The 18764-nt window shown below is 40.5% G+C and overlaps 1 protein-coding gene and 1 non-coding gene across 2 annotated transcripts; both read right to left on the bottom strand.

Moving 5' to 3' along the window:
- Window positions 1–431: 431 nt before the first annotated feature.
- TOMM20 (translocase of outer mitochondrial membrane 20) lies at window positions 432–17934 on the bottom strand. The gene is made up of 5 exons (XM_059397297.1): window positions 17631–17934; window positions 12470–12516; window positions 10293–10374; window positions 5938–6080; window positions 432–1672 (listed from the first exon to the last, which is right to left on the bottom strand). The coding sequence occupies exons 1-5, from the start codon at window positions 17749–17751 to the stop codon at window positions 1628–1630; spliced, it is 438 nt and encodes a 145-aa protein (XP_059253280.1). The 5' UTR covers window positions 17752–17934; the 3' UTR covers window positions 432–1627.
- Window positions 17106–17239, bottom strand: LOC132017073 (small nucleolar RNA SNORA14). Its single transcript, XR_009404150.1, has one exon. It is a non-coding gene; the product is annotated as a small nucleolar RNA SNORA14 (small nucleolar RNA).
- Window positions 17935–18764: the final 830 nt, after the last annotated feature.

Below are 18764 nucleotides of genomic sequence, written 5' to 3'. Positions count from 1 at the left end.
CCCAGATAAGAGTAGGCAGGATGCCATCAAAAAATTTTTTAAAAATTCAAAAAAAAAATTAAAAACCATACTGTTTAAGGGTACAGGAACACAAACTTGGAAGGTACACAAGGAAGAATCCTTAAATGTCTGCGTTACATAGTTTAATGTTCTAATTTTCTAGATGAGATAAGTTCAGAGATGTAATGTGACCTGCCAAAGGCTATGCAAGCTGTCCAGAAGCAAAAACTTAGAACTATACTTCAAACTCTTTCCTCTACCCCAATCACAAAAAAAACCCAATGCTAAGGTTAAGGAAAATTTGTAAACAAATTAAGTAAAAGACTTAAGTACATAGGAAAAGTCTGCAGGATCGCTCCAGATTTTGAGATAGAATAAAGGCAAAGTGTATGTACAGAGAGGAATTGTTACTCAGTTCAACAGATGACAAGTAAGTACCAAAGATCTTTATTCTCAGACCTAATGTTCAACCTGTGACTGCAGATAACATGTCACTATTTCGAGAACACCTTCATTCTTTCCAAGTCTTCAGCCATAAGGTTATACCTTATTCTCATCATAACAAGATAAATGAATGAGATTGAAAGAGGATTAAGGAGATACACTGAAGATAAAAGCAAAGGGGAACAAACATTTTACAAGTTTATCATCCCAGTTACCCTAAAGATTAAGTTTCAGATTTACAAGAGTAATGACAACCGCATGATTTCAGTGAAAACCAACACAAGTTAGATCTTTAAAAAAAAGGGGTGGGGGTGGGAGAATCAGTTCAGAAATACTAAGTCAGGCAAGCATGCAAACTTCAGAGTATAAAAAATGCAAGGCCTGGTTGTCCAAACAAATATATCCCTCAGAAGAAGGTGGTTTTAAAGATGCTTAACAGAAACAAATGAATTAAAAGCTGAAAGGGACACTTCTCTGAATTAGCAGACCAATTCCCTCATTTTTTAAGTGAGGAAAGAGGGTAGACAGTAATTAGAGAGGCTCACATGGCTAGATAAAGGATGTACATAGATTTAATTCCCGGTGCTATTTACTACATACATCTAAAATACGATAAATATCCAGAACACATTAAGCCCACCAATTAAAATGACAAATACACGGGGAGGAGGTGAATTAATACAGCACAGCAGCACTTCTCACATCATATTTAGAGATTAAAAGGAAAAAAATAATCTCTCAAAGATTTTAATGCTCAGTTTTGATAGACTCCATCCAATTCTTTAATGTAGAGCAAATGTACGAGCTTAAAAAAAACGTGCATTCTTCAGCTTTCTCCTATACTTTTTCGGCCTATCTTTCAAAACTAAGCACTGAGTATTTTTAACCTAAGTAATGTGATGTTATATGTACACTTTAATTGCACGTTTCAGGAATAAAATCCATGATATTTTGGTAACTCAGTGTATTTATATAATGAAAAGCTTTCTATCAAAATACACTTTTCACTGGGAAAAATAAATAAAACAGATGAATGGATCTACACAAAGTAAAAATTAACTTTGGTAGATTTCAGTGTAGGACAGTCCGTAACAAGCCTATTTGCCCTTTTTCCCCCAGAGCTGCTCATCTTCCAACTTAAGATTTTAAAAATATTTTTAATTGAGATTATGTTGACATGTTCTCATTCCACATCATCTTCAGCCAAGCTCTGAGCACTTACAATTCTCTGAAAGAGAAAAAAAAAATTTTTTTTAATTTTTAGTAGAAGTCCTTTGTAGAAGGCAAGAATATCCAATGGAAAAAGACAGTCTCTTCAATAAATGGTGTTGGGGAAACAGTACAGCCACATGGAAAAGAATGAAACGGGACCACTTCCTTACATCATAACCGAAAATAAACTCAAACTGGATTTAATATCTAAATGTGAGACCTGATACCATAAACTCCTAAGCAGTAATCTTCCTGGACAATGGCCTTAACAACATTTTCTAGGTGTGTCTCCTCAGGCAAGGGAAACAAAAGCAAAAATAAACTACTGGAACTACATCAAAGTAATAAGCTTTTATGTGACAAAGTAAACCAAAAAGATGATAAGGCAACCTACTGAGCTAGAAGACATCTGTACATGATATATCTAATGAGGGGTTAATATCCAAAATATAGGGACGCCTGGGTGGCTCAGTGGGTTAAGGCCTCTGTCTTCAGCTCAGGTCATGATCTCAGAGTCCGGGGATCGAGCCCCGCATCGGGCTCTCTGCTCAGCAGGGCGCCTGCCCCCCCCCCCCCGCCTGCCTCTCTGCCTATTTATGATCTCTGTCCGTCAAATAAATAAACTCTTTTAAAAAAGAAATCCAAAATATAGGAAGAACTCATACAACTCAACAGGAGGGGGAAAAAAACCCCCTAATAATCCAATTAAAAATGGGCAGAGGACCTAAACATACATTTTCCCAACAGACAGATGCAAGGATGCTCAACACCATTAATCATCAAGGAAATGCAAATACAAAACCTCAATGAGATATCGCCTCACACAGTGTCAGAATGCCCCAAATCAGGAAGACAAGAAGTAACAGATGTTGGCAAGGATGTGGAGAAAAAGGAACTATCATGCGCTGCTGGTGGGACTGTAAACTGGTACAGCCACTGTGGAAATCAGCTGGAAGGTTCCTCAAAACATTAAAAAATGGGAATACTGTATGACCCAGTAATTCCACTGCTGGTTATTTACCCAAGGAAAATGAAAACAGGGTGCATGGGTGGCTCATTCAGTTAAATCATCTGCCTTCGGCTGAGGTCATGATTCCCCGGGGCTCCCTGCTCAGAAGGAAACCTGCTTCTCCCTCTCCCTTTGCCACCCAGTCATACTTGGTCTCTCTCAAGTAAAATTTAAAAAAAAAAAAAAAGAAAAGAAAAGAGAGATGCCTGGGGTGGCTCATCTTATTAAGCCACTGCCTTCCACTCAGGTCTTGATCTCAGGATCCTGGGATCAGAGTCCAACATCAGGCGCTCTTCTCACATGAAGTCTGCTTCCCCCACTCCTTCTGCCCCTCCCTCCTAGCTCATGCGCGCGCGCACGCGTTCTCTCTCTCTCTGATAAATGAAGAAATCTTTAAAAAAAAGAAAAGAAAATGAAAATACTAATTCAGAATGATGTATGCACCTCTAGATTTACTGCAGCATTATCTATAAGAGCCAAGATATGGAAGCAACATTAGTGTCTATCAATGGATGAATGGACAAAGAAGTGGTAACCATATACAGTGGACTATTATTCAGCCATAAAAAAATGAGATCTTGCTATCTGCAACACGGATGGACCTAGAGGATATTATGCTAAGTGTTATTTCACTAAGATAAATACCAGCTGATTTCACTTATATGTGGAATCTAAAAACCAACAAATGGGGCGCCTAGGTGGCTCAGTGGGTTAAGTCTCTGCCTTCAGCTCAGGTCCTGGGATCGAAGCCCAAATTGGGCCCTCTGCTCGGCAGGGAGCCTGCTTCCCCCTCCTCTCTCTCTCTCCGCCTGCCTCTCTGCCTACTTGTGATCTCTATGTCAAATAAATAAAATATTTTAAACAAATAAATAAATAAATTACCAACAAATGAACAAACAAAAGGAGAAAAAGATCTCTAAATATGAACTGGTGGTTGCTGGAATGAAGTGGGTGGGAGTAAAATTAAGTGAAGGGGAGTGACAGGTCCTGGCTTTCTGTTACATAAGGATTAAAAGTACAGCACAGGAAATACAATCAGAGATCACATAATACTGCTATATAGTGAGACAGACAGCAGTCACATTTATGGCAAGCAGACCATAACGTACAGACCTGTCAAATCAGTAAGTTGTACGCCTGAAACTAATGTAACATTGTGTGTCGTCAATACTTCAATTAAAAAAAAATTTTAAGAGGGAAAAAAATAGTATGTCCTTTGTATTCAAAGAATACAAAACTTGCTAAGGTTTACCCATTCTGAGATTTCAATATTTAACATCTCTAAACACTGTTATCAAAGAAAATAATGATCACACTACTGTCAGTCCCATCTCAAAATCTAAGAAGGAATAATATGTTTTACATGTTACTCAATTATATAACTAAAACCAAAAAGAATTCAAGATATCTTTTCACTTTCATATAAATTAAGAGTACTGGTCATTCTATTCTCCAAACATTTCCCCTTTTGGCCTGAAAATGCTCAGTCATCATAGGACAGTAATTCCAAAATTAGCATTTGAAAATATTTCCAAATAACATGAGTTAACTGAGTAAAGGAGGTCATTTTTATAAAGAGAAGTTCAGGTTTCATCCTGAACTCATCCACATTTCAAAAGACCTCACACCCTCAGGTTCATCTTCCAAAAGCACTATGCTATGTTGCCTTTCCAAGAGCAGGTAACATTAAACAGAGGATTCTGATTTAGATAGACTAGGAACCACATTAGTCTAAATAAAAAGGGTTAAGACCAATCTTTGGTTTTTTCAACCCTTTCCCTTAAATCTCTGGGGCCTTTGTTTTCTTTCCAGTCCCTTTTCAAACTGAGTAAAGATCAGTATGAGGAATTAACCAATCTTAAATCACACCAACTGTGGAAATTCACACACGAGTAAACAAACTATTCCAAAAAAATAAATTCATTTCGGGCGCCTGGGTGGCTCAGTGGGTTAAGCCGCTGCCTTCGGCTCAGGTCATGATCTCAGGGTCCTGGGATCGAGGCCCGCATCGGGCTCTCTGCTCAGCAAGGAGCCTGCTTCCTACTCTCTCTCTGCCTGCCTCTCTGCCTGCTTGTGATCTCTCTGTGTCAAATAAATAAATAAAATCTTTAAAAAAATAAATAAATAAATAAATTCATTTCGATTTTTTGAAAAAAAAAAAAAAAAACTAAAAATGAACAGAATGCATCTTAATCAATTCTTAATTATATATAATCTTTTATATATAAGAGTGCAGTCAAATAACTCCAAGACCAAAGCAGTCAAATAACTCCAAGCCCAAAGCCCATCTTGGCAAAAACAGAGGCACTGGGGCTTTTCAGACAAGTGAAGTCAGAGGATATACAACAATCCTTTAAGATCTAATTATAGGCTATGTCATCTCAGCCCCTATGCCCTCTGCCAGGCAACATAACTGAATTCATGGGCTCACAAAAGTCGACAGAAAGCTAGTTTCAGAAAGTAGCTGAGAGTGGCCCAAATTCTGGTGAATACCAAGGCCTAAGATTTCAGAATATGCGACGTACTTCCTAATGCACACATAGGACACAATGACCAGATCTTAGTATCGCTCACTCCAATACTGTTAGGGAAGAAAAATTTCAAGCACTGCTATCTCCAATTCTACTTTGATTCCAAGAACGGGTTTCAAATTTCATCATGTTCGGGATGGCTGGGTGGCTCAGTGGGTTAAGCAGCTGCCTTAGGCTCAGGTCATGATGCCAGGGTCCTGGGATCGAGTCCCGCATCGGGCTCCTTTCTCAGCAGAGAGCCTGCTCCTCTCTCTGTCTCTGCCTGCCACTCTGCCTGTGGGCACTCTCTCTCTCTCTGACAAATAAATAAATAAAAATCTTAAAAATTTTTTTATCATGTTCACTAATTTTTAAATGCTAATGTCGTTAAAACATTTACTTCTCAACAACTATCATATGATCTCCCTGATATGAGGAAGTGGTGATGCAACATGGGGCCTTAAGTGGGTTGAAGAAGAATCAATGAAACAAGATGGAATTGGGAGGGAGACAAACCATAAGTGACTCTTAATCTCACAAAACAAACTGAGGGTTGGGGGGGGGTTGGGAGAAGGGGGTGGGATTATGGACATTGGGGAGGGTGTGTTCTTTGGTGAGTGCTATGAAGTGTCTAAACCTGGTGATTCACAGATCTGTACCCCTGGGGATAAAAATATATGTTTATAAAAAATTAAAAATTAAAAAAAAAAAACATTTACTTCTCAGATTCTACTCACTTTTACTAACATTTCAAATCCTTACCTGACTAATTGTTGGAAGCTTGGTCAGAAGCATCTGGAACACTGGTGGTGGGAGAGTCTGCTGTAACACTTGCAGCAACTGCTGTGGCTGTCCACACACAGCAATTGCATTTGTCAGATGGTCTACACCTTTCTCATATTCCCCTGAAAGGGTTACATAAAAATAACACGTGACTTGAAAAGCCTTTGCCTTTGTCAAAAATTCACCTCTAGATCCTCCACTGTATCTCCAAGTGATACTGACCAAAAACATCCCACAAGTAAAAACTTGGAAATAATGTACAGTTCATGTACCTGAGTGTTATGAAAGCATTAACAAAAATGAATCTGATCACAGGTACTGATATAAAAGTGTCTTCAAAACACATACAAAAAGGGAGAAATTAAAGTGCAGAAGTGTCCAGATATATATTACCATTTACAGACTTAAGAGTATTTCTGAAAAATTATATAAGAAATTGCTAACTTGGGCACTTGGGTGGCTCAGTCAATTAAGCGTCTGCCTTCAGCCCAGATCACAATCTCGGTCCCGGGATCAAGTCCCACATAAGGTCTGTGCTCACTGGGGAGGCTGCTTCTCCCTCTGCCTGCCTGCCGCTCCCCCTGCTTCTGCTCACGGCAAGTGCTCTCTCTCCCTCAAATAAATAATATCTTTTTTAAAAATAAATAAATAAATAAATAAATAAATAACTTGCTAACTGTGGAACACTACCCTTCTGAGAAGAACTGGAAGACTGGGGACTGAGGTGGAAAGGAGGCCCAAATTCACTTTAGATTAATCCTTTTTACTATTTTGAATGTTATCAGATGGAATTTCAAAAAAGTAAATTTATCCTACAGTGGACATATTACTTTTGAAAGAAAAATGATTACATAAAACACAAACTGAGCAAATTTTAATTATGTCAAAAAATAATTTCTTCATCTTTCTGGGTTGGTGAACACATCGAGGTACTAAGAGGGTGGTGCATCCAGACACAGTGGAAGATGCTCACCCCAACACCTTGCCCTATACGATAAACCAGTCAACAGTTTTCTGACCCTAAGAACGTGAGTAAGTAAGGGACTGCAGAACGGCACATGAAGCAGAGGAACAGCCGGCTGCAACATTTCCCTTGAGAAAAGCTAAGGACTGAGGTATTCAAACTGAAAAAAGCAGAACTCTACAGAGCATTAAAAATGGAAAATACAAAAGACTTAGATCTTCTGCATGGGCTTGGACTTGCACTGGGGGATACAATGGCTCCATGGACTTGGAAATTAAGATGCCACTTGGCCACTGAATCCTCATATCACTGAATTTACAGGCAATACAGGGGATCACAACTCTGTTGCCTGGGGATATTAATTCCAATTATTAAATGGAAACAGAGCTGCTACTGGACTGTTGTGTGTAGAACACAGGATCCTGAGACACCTCTTAATATTTCTAAATACACTGGAAGCAGTTAATGTACCACCACAGCAACTCAATTCAGTTTCCTCTCTGCACATGCAGACTTGAGCCTGTTACCATCATCCTGAGATGAGATCTGCCTCAGTTAATTATGCTTATGGAAGAATTATGCTTATGGAAGACCCTTAGATGGAGGAGACCACCAAGCAATGAGGTTCACTGCCTAAATCACTATGCCTTCACAAGACTTACTTTTATGTTGACCTTTTCCCTAATTTTAACCACCTGAGTCTTTAACATCAGGTTCATTTGGTAGTTTCCACCAGAAGAAAGGCAACTTGGCAGAGTTAAGTAACCCTCTGGACAGTGCTAAGCTACAGTGTGAAACATGAGCTTGGGAAAAAGAGTAACTGCTGCCTGTCCTTCCCTGGCCTTCTTCCCAGCTACCATGAGTTACTGTCCTCAATCTGGAACTGACAGCTCAAGTCAACAGATGGCCACAATGCATAGATCTCCAAGACAATCCAAACAGAAGTTATTATGAGTGTACTTTTTTCTTTCTACTTTTTTTTTTAAAGATTTTATTTATTTGACAGACAGAGATAACAAATAGAGAGGCAGGCAGAGAGAGAGGAGGAAACAGGCTCCCCGCCAAGCAGAGAGCCCAATATGGGCCTCGATCCCAGGACCCTGAGATCATGACCTGAGCTGAAGGCAGAGGCTTTAACCCACTGAGCCACCCGAGTGCCCCGAATGTACTTTTTTCTAATATGTTTGACTGTGAGTAAAATAATTTAATATAGCAATTCTAGGGGCAGCTAGGTGGCTCAGCAGAAGCATCTGCCCGGGGTTCTGGGATCAAGTTCCACACTGGGCTCCCTGCTCAGCATGGAGTCTGCTTCTCCCTCTCCCACTGCCCTGTCTGCTCTCTCTCTGTCAAATAAATAATCTTTTTATTTAAAAAATAAATTAATTATATAAAACAGTGTTTCTATTTTGGAAGATAGAAAATTGTGACAGTACCAAATAGACCTCTTTATTTAGGAGCATGAACAAAGTATTTTGAGACTGTTTGCATGAAATGAAATACAGCCTATACCTTAGATATCCCTATACATGCAGATTTTTCTTTTCAAATACTACAGTAACAGAGTCTCTCAAAAGAGCTCTATGAAGATATAAGTGCTTTACTATTACCCCTGATTAAATTTCATGGATTTCTTATTGTAATAGGTTAAACAAGCCAAAATTATTTCCCAGTAACACACCTGCATTTTTATTTATATATATTATCAGCCTAATATGCCATCTAAATAAGATAATTATTTCCTAACTGCTTTTCCTACAGAAAAAAGCAAAGCAAAGCAATTACTGGGAAGGGGGAGACACGACAAAAAGTTTAACGTGTCATTACCACCTCAAACCTTTAATCTTTTCCATAAAAACAAATAGAAGGGGTGCCTGGGTGGCTCAGTGGGTTAAAACCTCTGCCTTCAGCTCAGGTCGTGATCTCAGGGTGCTGGGATCGAGCCCCGCGTCAGCGGGGCTGAATGCTTCAGCGAGAAGCCTGCCTCCTCCTCTTTCTCTCTGCCTGCCTCTCTGCCTACTTGTGATCTCTGTCTGTTGAATAAATAAAGTCTTTAAAAAAAAAATAAAATAAAAATTAAAAAAAATTTTTTAAAAATCACAAATAACCTCCACCATGTAGTTCCATACTATCTAAATCTATGATACAACAATGAGCATTAAGAAAAACTTGATGCCTCATACCATTTTTATTAATGCTAGCAAATACGTCAAAGCTACTTCTGAAATAAAAGCTAATTTGGGGGCACCTGGGTGGCACAGTTGGTTAAACATGAGACTCTAGATTTCAGCTCAGGTTGTGGTCTCAGGGTCCTGTGATGGAGCCTGATGTCTCTGAACCGGGGTGTGGAGCCTGCTTTAAGATTTTATCTCTCCCTCTGCCCCTTCCCCTAACCCCAGTTCCCTGCATGTAACATTCTGTCTCAATAAATAAATAGAAATCTTAAAAAAAATAAAATAAAAAGCTAATTTGTCACTAAAAATTTTTCAAATACATTTAAGACTCTACTGAATTATAGTTCTCAAATTTGTCAATTTCATCATTTTAACTTCATAATAGTCATGTTTCTAAAAAAAATAATAATAATAATAATAAATAAAAATTAAGAAAAAATAAATAGGGGTGCCTGGGTGGCTCAGTGGGTTAAGCCTCTGCCTTCGGCTCAGGTCATGATCTCAGGGTCCTGGGATCGAGCCCCACATGGGGCTCTCTGCTCAGCAGGGAGCCTGCTTTCCTCCCTCTCTGCCTGCCTCTCTGCCTACTTGTGATCTCTCTCTCTCTGTGCCAAATAAATAAATAAAATATTAAAAATATACATATATCTTTTTAAAATAAATAAATAAATAGAAAAGAACTCTTAACCCTTCATTAAATATGTAAAGCACATAGCCTAAACTCTAGATCAGATTCAGATCACTGGCTGGCCATGAACTCACTGTGACCTTGACATTCTCTGGGACTAGCCAGAGACTTCTTATAAATATTGGAAAAGACTTGAAGGTTAGATGAAGAAGTTGAGAAAGTATATGCCTATATCACATTCCTTCAATTACTATTTACATATTACGTTATGACTATATTCTCTAAACTGCTAAAAAATAACCTCATTCGTAAAAATTACTTATATTCTTTGTATCATGTATCAAACAAACCTAAAACTCAAAACATATTGTGGACAATGACAACCCACAAGAAATATTTTTCTAGAGCCAGTCTTAAATAAAATCATTTTCCCGTGACTAAATGACTTATCTTGAAATATTTAATAACTTTCTTAAAAGCTGCTACACCATACCCAAAAAAGCCCCTTATCACCATAAATTTATATTTACTGTAAAGAATTCCAATTTCCTAGTCTAAATTAATGACTTACCTTGGGCTAGCAACTCTTCCCCAAGTTGTATTTCTTCAAGGAAGAATTTCTGAACAGCTTCAGCATCTTTAAGGTCAGGTAACTGTTTGGAAATAAAATATTTAATAACTGATACCAAAATTATGCTGGGCCACATAAAATATACATAGAAAATCATGCCACTAAAAAAGATAACAAAAACTGAATAACTCATAATAAAAAATGACAGAAAGAAATTTATTCTTCAATACTTACAAGCATTAGTTTAATCTACATTTATCTACATTTAAATGAATATAAGAAAAAAATACATATTGATCAAACTGATAGTAGAACAGTTCTCAAAAGCTATATATCAAACCTAATATAAAAAATGAAGAATTATCTCTATCATAAAATATGCACTTTACTATTTATACTATTTTCACTGCTATTTCTATAGCTTTTTATGTAACTATAATTCTTTTTTTTTTTTATTAAAGAGTTTATTTATTTGACAGAGAGAGAGAGATTACAAGTAGTCAGAGAGGCCAACAGAGGGAGAGGGAGAAGCAGGCTCCCTGCTGAGCAGAGAGCCCCATGTGGGGCTCAATCCCAGGACCCTGAGATCATGACCTGAACTGAAGGTAGAGGCTTAACCCACTGAGCCACCCAGGCGCTCTTCAACTTTCTTCTGATCCACATTATTTTGTATAGATTTTACATTCATCTAAAAGACTATTTTTAAATGGTAACAGAATATTCCACTGAGAAATATATGACTGCTTAATCGTGATCTGTTTGTTGTTGCACATGAGCTACTTCTAATGTTTTTGCTATTACAAAGCAGCTTTACTTAAATAGTTGGCATTCCTTGTTTTTGTTTTGTAATTTGTTACACATTACCAGACTATGGTAATATATAATGCCATCAGCTATATGACTTATTAAAAAATATAAACCTACTACAGGGACACCTAGGTGGCTCAGTGGGCTAAGCTGCTGCCTTTGGCTCAGGTCATGATCCCGGGGTCCTGGGATCAAGTCCCGCATCGGGCAAGGTCCTTGCTTGGCAGGGAGCCTGCTTCTCTCTGCCTGCCTGCACTCACTCTCTCTCTCTGACAAATAAATAAATAAAATCTTGTAGATATAGTATATATATATATATATATATATACTCACACACACTATTAAAAAATCCTATTCTATTTAAAAACCTAGACTTCTGTTAATGGAAGTTTTTGGTTCCTGATTAGTATTATATACACTCTTATTACCAACACAGATGAAAAATTTAAACTTATGAAAGTAAAGGCATCTTTCATCAACTACCAGAGCACAGACAAGAATTTTATTATTCCTGATCTAAAAATACAAACTGATGCATGTCTGTATTTACCTTCCCATGTCCTTAGAAAGAAAAGTCTACTGAAACACTAAGAACATATACTTCGGAAAGGTAGTTTATTAATTACATGACTGTTTCAAAATAACAACATGTATCATTTTCTGATTTAATTTTTCTTTGCCTCAACTTACTTTAAAAAGAACCACTACTGATCCTGTAAGTCCTGAGAATCCAGACAATAAAACTTATTTTAGTAAAAAAAGAAAAGCTGTATGTGTAATGATTAACATTTACTTACACATGTCACAGAACATTTTTTTTTAATCAAGCAGAGAAACCTATGTAGTCATTAAAAACAATCATGAACACAGGATCTATAAAAAGAAAAAAAAATATTTTTATCTATGTGTACATGTAACATCAAGGTAAAAAATCTGCCATATGGTAGGATTATGGATCAGTGGGTATGAACAATCCTATGTAACCTTTGAAATAAATAGCAGGTGGTTCTTTTAAAAGAAGCCGAAGGAAGGAAAATTAATTTTTTATTGTATTGTTTTGAAGCAGCTGAGAAAGCTTGAACCGTTTGGTAGAATTGTCTTCTGGAGACTAGCAGCTTATTTCCCTTTAAATATTGCTCATGTAGTAAGTTGTCTTCTATTTGGGCCAATAAGGGGAAAATAATGATGGACCAATCTACAGCTAAACTAACCAACCAAAAAAAAAAAAAAGCTCAAGTTATTTTTTTAAAACAGAAAATGTCTGGTATCAACTAGCTTTCTCAAAAGACATTTGAAGTGGATTTTAAAATCATTATTTCTATAACATTTATAAATACAGTATTACAAAAAAAAAAAAAAAAAAAGATTACCTTGCAAAGTCCGGCTCTCTCCTTGGCAAGCTTTTGTTTCTTTCTTCCTGCAAGAAATGGAGTATTGTCATTTTACCACTATTAAAATGGGTATCAAAGAAGTCAAACTGCTGTAGCAGTCATTCATTCTATTTATAAAACATCCCAGAAGGGTCAGCATTCTGGTCAATGAGCTACATACAATATAGTATTTCTGGGCAAGAGCTTTTTCCTTCCTTCTGGTGCACCAAGATCAGCAATTTTGTAGATGGAGACAGTTCTAACAGGTGATTAACTGCCCCAAGCAGAGCAAGCCCCGCCCACCCAAAAGCTACACAAGACCTGAAACACAACCAAGATTAAACCACTGCTGTTAGAAAGCTTTATTATTGAAATATAACAGATTCAACCTTTACTGAATGTTGAAAGCTATTAGACATTACTAGATGAGGGGGAAAAAAAAAGTGGGTAGGAGGATAGTATTCAGAAACACACTGCAAAATTCTTAACTACTGCTGGCTGGTTAAGAAAAAACCCTCTGCCTACACTCTCTAAACTGTTTAAATTTTTGGTCTTGTTTTTTATTCGAAAAAGCAACACTACGTATCTCAGAAGTAGGAGATGTTTAAAATCTTAAAACCCTTAAGCCAAAATAAAGGGCACCAACAATGTTTTAAATTGCTATATGAGCACCTGCGTGGCTCTGTCAGTTTAAGCTTCTGACTCTAGGGTTTTGGCTCAGGTCACAATCTCAGGTCACAGGATGGCCTGTGCCCAGCTCTACACTCAGTGCAGTCTGCTTTCCCCTTTCCCTCCACCTCTACTCTCCCCCACCCACAGGCTGAGGGTTTATCGCTCAAATAAATAAAATCTTTGAAAATTTTTTCAATAAATAGCTACTTAATGATATACTCTATATGAAAGGGTGTTAGCACAAGGGTTGTATAAGCTTGGTTAGTGTCAGCTCTTCTTAGTGTCAGAGTGACTGTGGGCAAGTTACCTGTACCTCGCTTTCCTCATATGTAAAATTGACCTAAAAATAGGTACATGCTTCATAGAGTTGTTGTGCATGTAAAGTATTTTTTAACAGTGTCAGGCTTATCATGTGCCATCTGAGTTGGTAAAGAACCACCTCCTCAGTAAGCATCTGGTACTGAGACAGTGCACTACCAGCAACTTCGCTAAGGAGCTGTGCTATATGCTAAATACCTAAAATAAGTTTATTCCCTAGTCACTAAAAAAGTATCAGTGACATGGAGACTGTGGCATAGCTATGAAAGGTTAAGGCTCTAACACTTACTATCTTGGTGAACTCTGGCAAATAAATCTCTTAAAACTCCCTTAGGGCACGTTTAACTTTACCACTGTGAGACACAAAGGCTTCAAAAAATGTCCTTTGAAAACCTTTAAGTGTTCTACAGGTCCAAGTCTCAATCAATGCATGACTAAAGAGACCTGTTTGCCTACCACAGTGAGGTGGGTTAATTTATTGTGGTTAAACACAATAGATATCAAGTTTTCTTCTCTTATGCAACTAACAAACTGGGTTTAACCACACCCACACCTCTTGCCAACTCTAGCCGCCAAAACACCTCAAGTGCTACAACTTTAAGGCTTAAATACAATTTTAGCAGTTTCAACAACAAAAAATACGTTAAATAAGCTGATCTTACATATAAATTTTTAGACACCTATTTTTCTAACAAACTACCTTTCCTAGGTATTCATCTTCAGGCAACTATCTGTAGGAAAACTGAACCATAACATTCTACCCTCTATTTCTTCAAGGGCTTCCTCTTGGCTAAGAGGAAAGCCAAGTATTTCAGAAAATACTGAATGCTACCCTACCACATTAACTAATACTGAGTATCACTAGAAAGAGACTACTCAGACTAGAAGAAGCAGCGGACATGAAGACGAACACTGAGATGTTAGGTCGGGTAAGCACCCAGAAAGTCTTGGATGCCAGACACTATTCTAAAAGTTAATTTGCTTACTCGATCCTCACAGTAGCACTAAAACAAGTACTATCATGACCTCCATTTTACAGACGACAACACTTACTAAGGTCACAACCTGTAAGTGGTAGAGAGGCAGTTCAAAGCCAAGCAGCTCCATTTACGATGACCCGCGATCAGACATGACTCTCTACTGCCACCGCATGCTGTAGAGAGGCTGAGGGGGCAGACAATACCGACCCTGTCTTTGGCCTTCCAGCTTCTTGCCCACGTGCGGCAGATGACCTCTCTTGGGGCTCTATGTGCCAGGTCCCTTGAAGATTCCTACACATACCTTAGAGAGGCCCAAGACCACAACTGGGGGAGGCTTTCTTTCGTCTCCCATGAATCTGTGAGAGGGAAGTCTCTCCGTCCTGAGGCACAGATAGTACCACAGTATCTAATAAAAGGTTAGCTGTCATTTAGGTGCACAGAAATCCTTTGATCCTGCAACAGTGCTCTTCCGCTAGTGCCCTCAGACTAGAAAAATCTGTGGGCTAAGGTCTGGACTCTGTACCTGTGTACCTGTGCAGCTGGATCATCATCTGCCCAGTCCTCCGTGAGTAAGTTACGCTGCATGAACCTGTCAACTGCATAGAGTCACCTGCTCCCGGTCTCAAAGTGCCTTCTCAGTTTGGGAAATACTTCACTATCCCTCTGCTATCTTCTAACAGAAGCGAAGGCATTCCCATAAAACCAAAAGGCACCTCAGAAGTGAACATGGAAAGTTTGTGGAATAAACAGAGAAATACAGTTTGCTAAGCCAGATTTACGGAAAATGACAAAAAAATAATGAAACCCAACAGACAGAAACTTAGTTGTCATTACTATTCAATCTTACAGTTTTTTTTAATACGGTGGAGAGCGATTGTTTTTGATTGTTTGACTGATACAATTACCAGATTTTAAGACTGACTGGGTGCTTCAGATTTCTAAATTTGTAAATTTAAGTTTGGTATTCTAGCTTTAGTTTCACAAGACAATTTACTTGTTACCTTATCAGTGTATTATACTATCTCTGTGATAAAGGGAAAGATGGTTAACAGACTGAAACATCAGAGTTACGCATTCAATGAGTAAAATGAAGACTTGACTCAGTATTTACTAGAAATCAGTCCCAAGTGCTACTGTGTAAACCTAACAAGTGGAAAAAGACTTTGTCAACTTTCAAAAATATACATAAGGATGAACTGACAGAATTACTCTGAACGTAAGTTTTGCTTCCTAAAGAAAACATCAAATAATTATATTCATAGACAATCTTTAGCATCCATCAATTACCATCTGCCAGGGACTGTACTAAAACTCCCTATGTGTAAGTATAACATTTTACAAAAAAGGGAAACGAAAGCTTTAAGTCGCTCACCCAGGTTACTCAGCTAATCATTCAAGCCAGACCACTGAGATCTTAAGGCCACCGATAAAGCTAGAAAAAAAATCCATGGATTAAAGAGAATGGAAAGGGATTTTTAAAATACTCTCTCAGTGTTTAAAATGACAGCTTTTATGATTTCTTCAACCGAAAAATTAGCTCTCTCAAGATTTCTAACAGGATTTCCAAAGGAAAAAAGGATTAATCCAATTCTTTCCTGAGCTCTCTAGCCATACCACACCACCAGTCCTTCGCGTATTTTGAAACTACCAGAAAACGATCTGAACTTCCAGCTATGCTTTACAGCTGGCATTTACGGAGGGGCTAGCTCTCCGTCAGAAATGGTGGAGGGCACTTCAAACAGCTCAATCTTCACAAAAATAACCAGAGGCAGGTGACATTACCTGATTTTACAAGCTAAGAAAAATTAGATTCAGAAAGTCTAATATTATGCAGCTGATCTGTAACTAACCTGGGCCTAGAAAACTCAGTATCTGAATCCAAAATAGCTTTCTTTCCATTAGTCTATAAAATAAATTCCCCGTATCCCTTCCTTCCTATAACTAGAATAAGATGTCATATTCCAGATGGTGTAAGGTACCTATACCCCCAAACGGGTAGGTCACTAGCCACGTGGGGCTCAAAACTTGGAATGATCTACTATTACTTCATTAAATGGTAAGTATTCATTAGGATAATCACACCTTCATACGTTCTGGGCTTTAATAACTTATGTATCAATTTTACTATATTTATTTATTTTTTTTAAAGATTTTATTTATTTATTTGACAGAGAGAAATCACAAGCAGTCGGAGAGGCAGGCAGAGAGAGAGGAGGAAGCAGGCTCCCTGCTGAGCAGAGCCCCATGCGGGACTCGATCCCAGCACCCTGAGATCATGACCTGAGCCAAAGGCAGCGGCTTAACCCACTGAGCCACCCAGGCGCCCTTAAATTTTTTAAAGAACGTGCACAAGTAGGGGATGGGGGAAAAGGGGGAGGGAAGCAGAGTCCCCGCCGGGCAGGGAGTCCCGGCGGCCTCGAACTCACGACCCTGATCTCGTGACCTGAGCTGAAACCAAGAGTCGGATGCTCAACCAAATGAGGCACCGGATGCCCCTGCATTTTAATTTTAGGAATCATTTTGACTGAGCAACCTAGATGGGTACAAACACACTTATCGCAGCAGGCTGTTTGCTCTTCCGCTGCTGCGAGTAGGGCGGCCTCCGAAACTCAAAAATCACGACGGTCTGGGGGGCACGATCTCGCTCGCGGGAACAGCTCTTAGAAAGATGTCGCAGGTATGAAATAAGACTGAGCCACCGCAGGAGCGCAGCCCTTTGGACTCCCTGCAGTCTCTGTAGCATTCGCTCATATCCTGGAAGCGTGCGCAGGGAGGCCACCAAGAGGGTTTAGGAATGCAGCAGCGACACCGCGCACTGGCGGGCCTGGTTTCGAGCACAAATCCGTAAACACGCGACTTTCGAGTGAGGAACACGGGTTTAAACAGGTGAACGGCTAAAAGAGCCCCCGCCCCCCAACAAACGCACACCTAAATCCCGAACCAAACAGAGCGCGTTCACGACGGGGCGCGGCGGGGTAAAGACACGACGGGAAGAACTGTCCTCCAAAATGGAGGGAACCCTGCAGGGCACCAGCGGCGGGAGCTGCACTGGGAGCGCCGCCGTCTTACGGCCGGGTGGGCCGCGGCCGCCGGGGCCCCCCACACCCCCACGGCCCCGCGAGTGGCAGCCGGGGGCAGGCGCGCGGAGGGGCGGCGGTCGCTGGCGCCCGGGGCCGAGGGGACGCACTCACGTTCTCGAAGCCTGTTCTTGAAGTTGGGGTCACTCCGCCTCTTGCGGTCGAAGTAGATGCAGTACCCGATGAAGAGAGCCCCGCAGACGCCGGCGGCGATGGCGCTGTTCCGGCCCACCATCTTCCCACGGCCCAGAGGCAGGAGCGAGCGCGGCGGCGGCGGGGCCGGCGAAGAAGCTGTTGGCCGGGAAGCCGCGGACCACGCCGCTGCGACCGGACGCTCGCCCCGAGAGACGCGGAAAGGCCGAGCGCACGCACTTCCGGCCCCAGCCGCAAGGTCCTCCGGCACGTCCGCGGCTGTGCCTGAGCGGCGGAGTCCGCGCCGCTTTTGCGCCTGCGCCGTTTCTGCGCCTGCGCAGGGGGTGTAGGCGCGGCCGCCCAGGCGCCTCGGGTGGGTAGTGAGTTGGCGTCGGGCTGTGCGGCTTGTCTCGCACTTCCTCAGAAGCCGCTGAGCGTGACGTAGCGAAGGTGTCGCGTGGACGTCGTGCACAGGCTCGGAAGACTTGCTCCTGGACGTCCTTGCTTGTGTCGCACAAAGATGGCAGGGGCCGACGACACGTGCATCCTCCTCCTCTTGTGTAATGGAGGCAGCCCGTGGCTACACGAACTGAACGGAATCTGCTTTTGAGGTTCATTCACAGCTGTGCGGCGGCAACGTAATCCAGCGACTCGCTGCCAGAGAGGCTTACAATATAGTTTCCTGAGGGGCGGGAGGAAACTGAGCTGCGCGATTCCTGGAGAAATAACAGATAAGAGAAAGTGAAAACATGAGTTGTCTTACAGTCGCTGGAAACGTGCGGGGTGGTTTGAATGTAAAGGACAGCGGCACATGGGTGGCTCAGTCGGCTAAGGGCGTCCGCCTTCCGCTAAGGTCATGATCCCGGGGTCCTGGGACGGAGACCAGCACGGGGCTTCCTGCCCTGGGAGAAGTCTGCTGCTCCCTCAGTTGCTTCCCCCTGCTCATGCTTGCGCTCGCTCTCGGTGAAATAAATAAAATCTTTTATAAAAAGTAAGTAATTTAAAAAGACAAAACCTTGGTCAGACTACAAATTGAGAGGGGTAAGAGAAGGCACATACAAGGCAGTGTAATAAAAGTGGCCGCCTCTGTCACCAGTCTTAGGGAGGGATCCTCTC

This window comes from Mustela nigripes, chromosome 4 (assembly GCF_022355385.1).
Source record: "Mustela nigripes isolate SB6536 chromosome 4, MUSNIG.SB6536, whole genome shotgun sequence".
NCBI lineage: Eukaryota > Metazoa > Chordata > Mammalia > Carnivora > Mustelidae > Mustela > Mustela nigripes.
Note: the sequence above shows the minus strand (reverse complement) of the source record. Positions and strands in the feature narration are given on the sequence as shown.

What these genes read in the sequence shown, in the direction of transcription:
- TOMM20 (XM_059397297.1), bottom strand. Translation starts at nt 17,751, where the DNA reads ATGGTGGGCCGGAACAGCGCCATCGCCGCCGGCGTCTGCGGGGCTCTC. An exon ending in CAAGAACAGGCTTCGAGAAC is followed by an intron (nt 12,517 to 17,630) that starts GTGAGTGCGTCC and finishes CATTTCTTGCAG; the next exon opens with GAAGAAAGAAACAAAAGCTT. An exon ending in AGAGAGCCGGACTTTGCAAG is followed by an intron (nt 10,375 to 12,469) that starts GTAATCTTTTTT and finishes ATTTCCAAACAG; the next exon opens with TTACCTGACCTTAAAGATGC.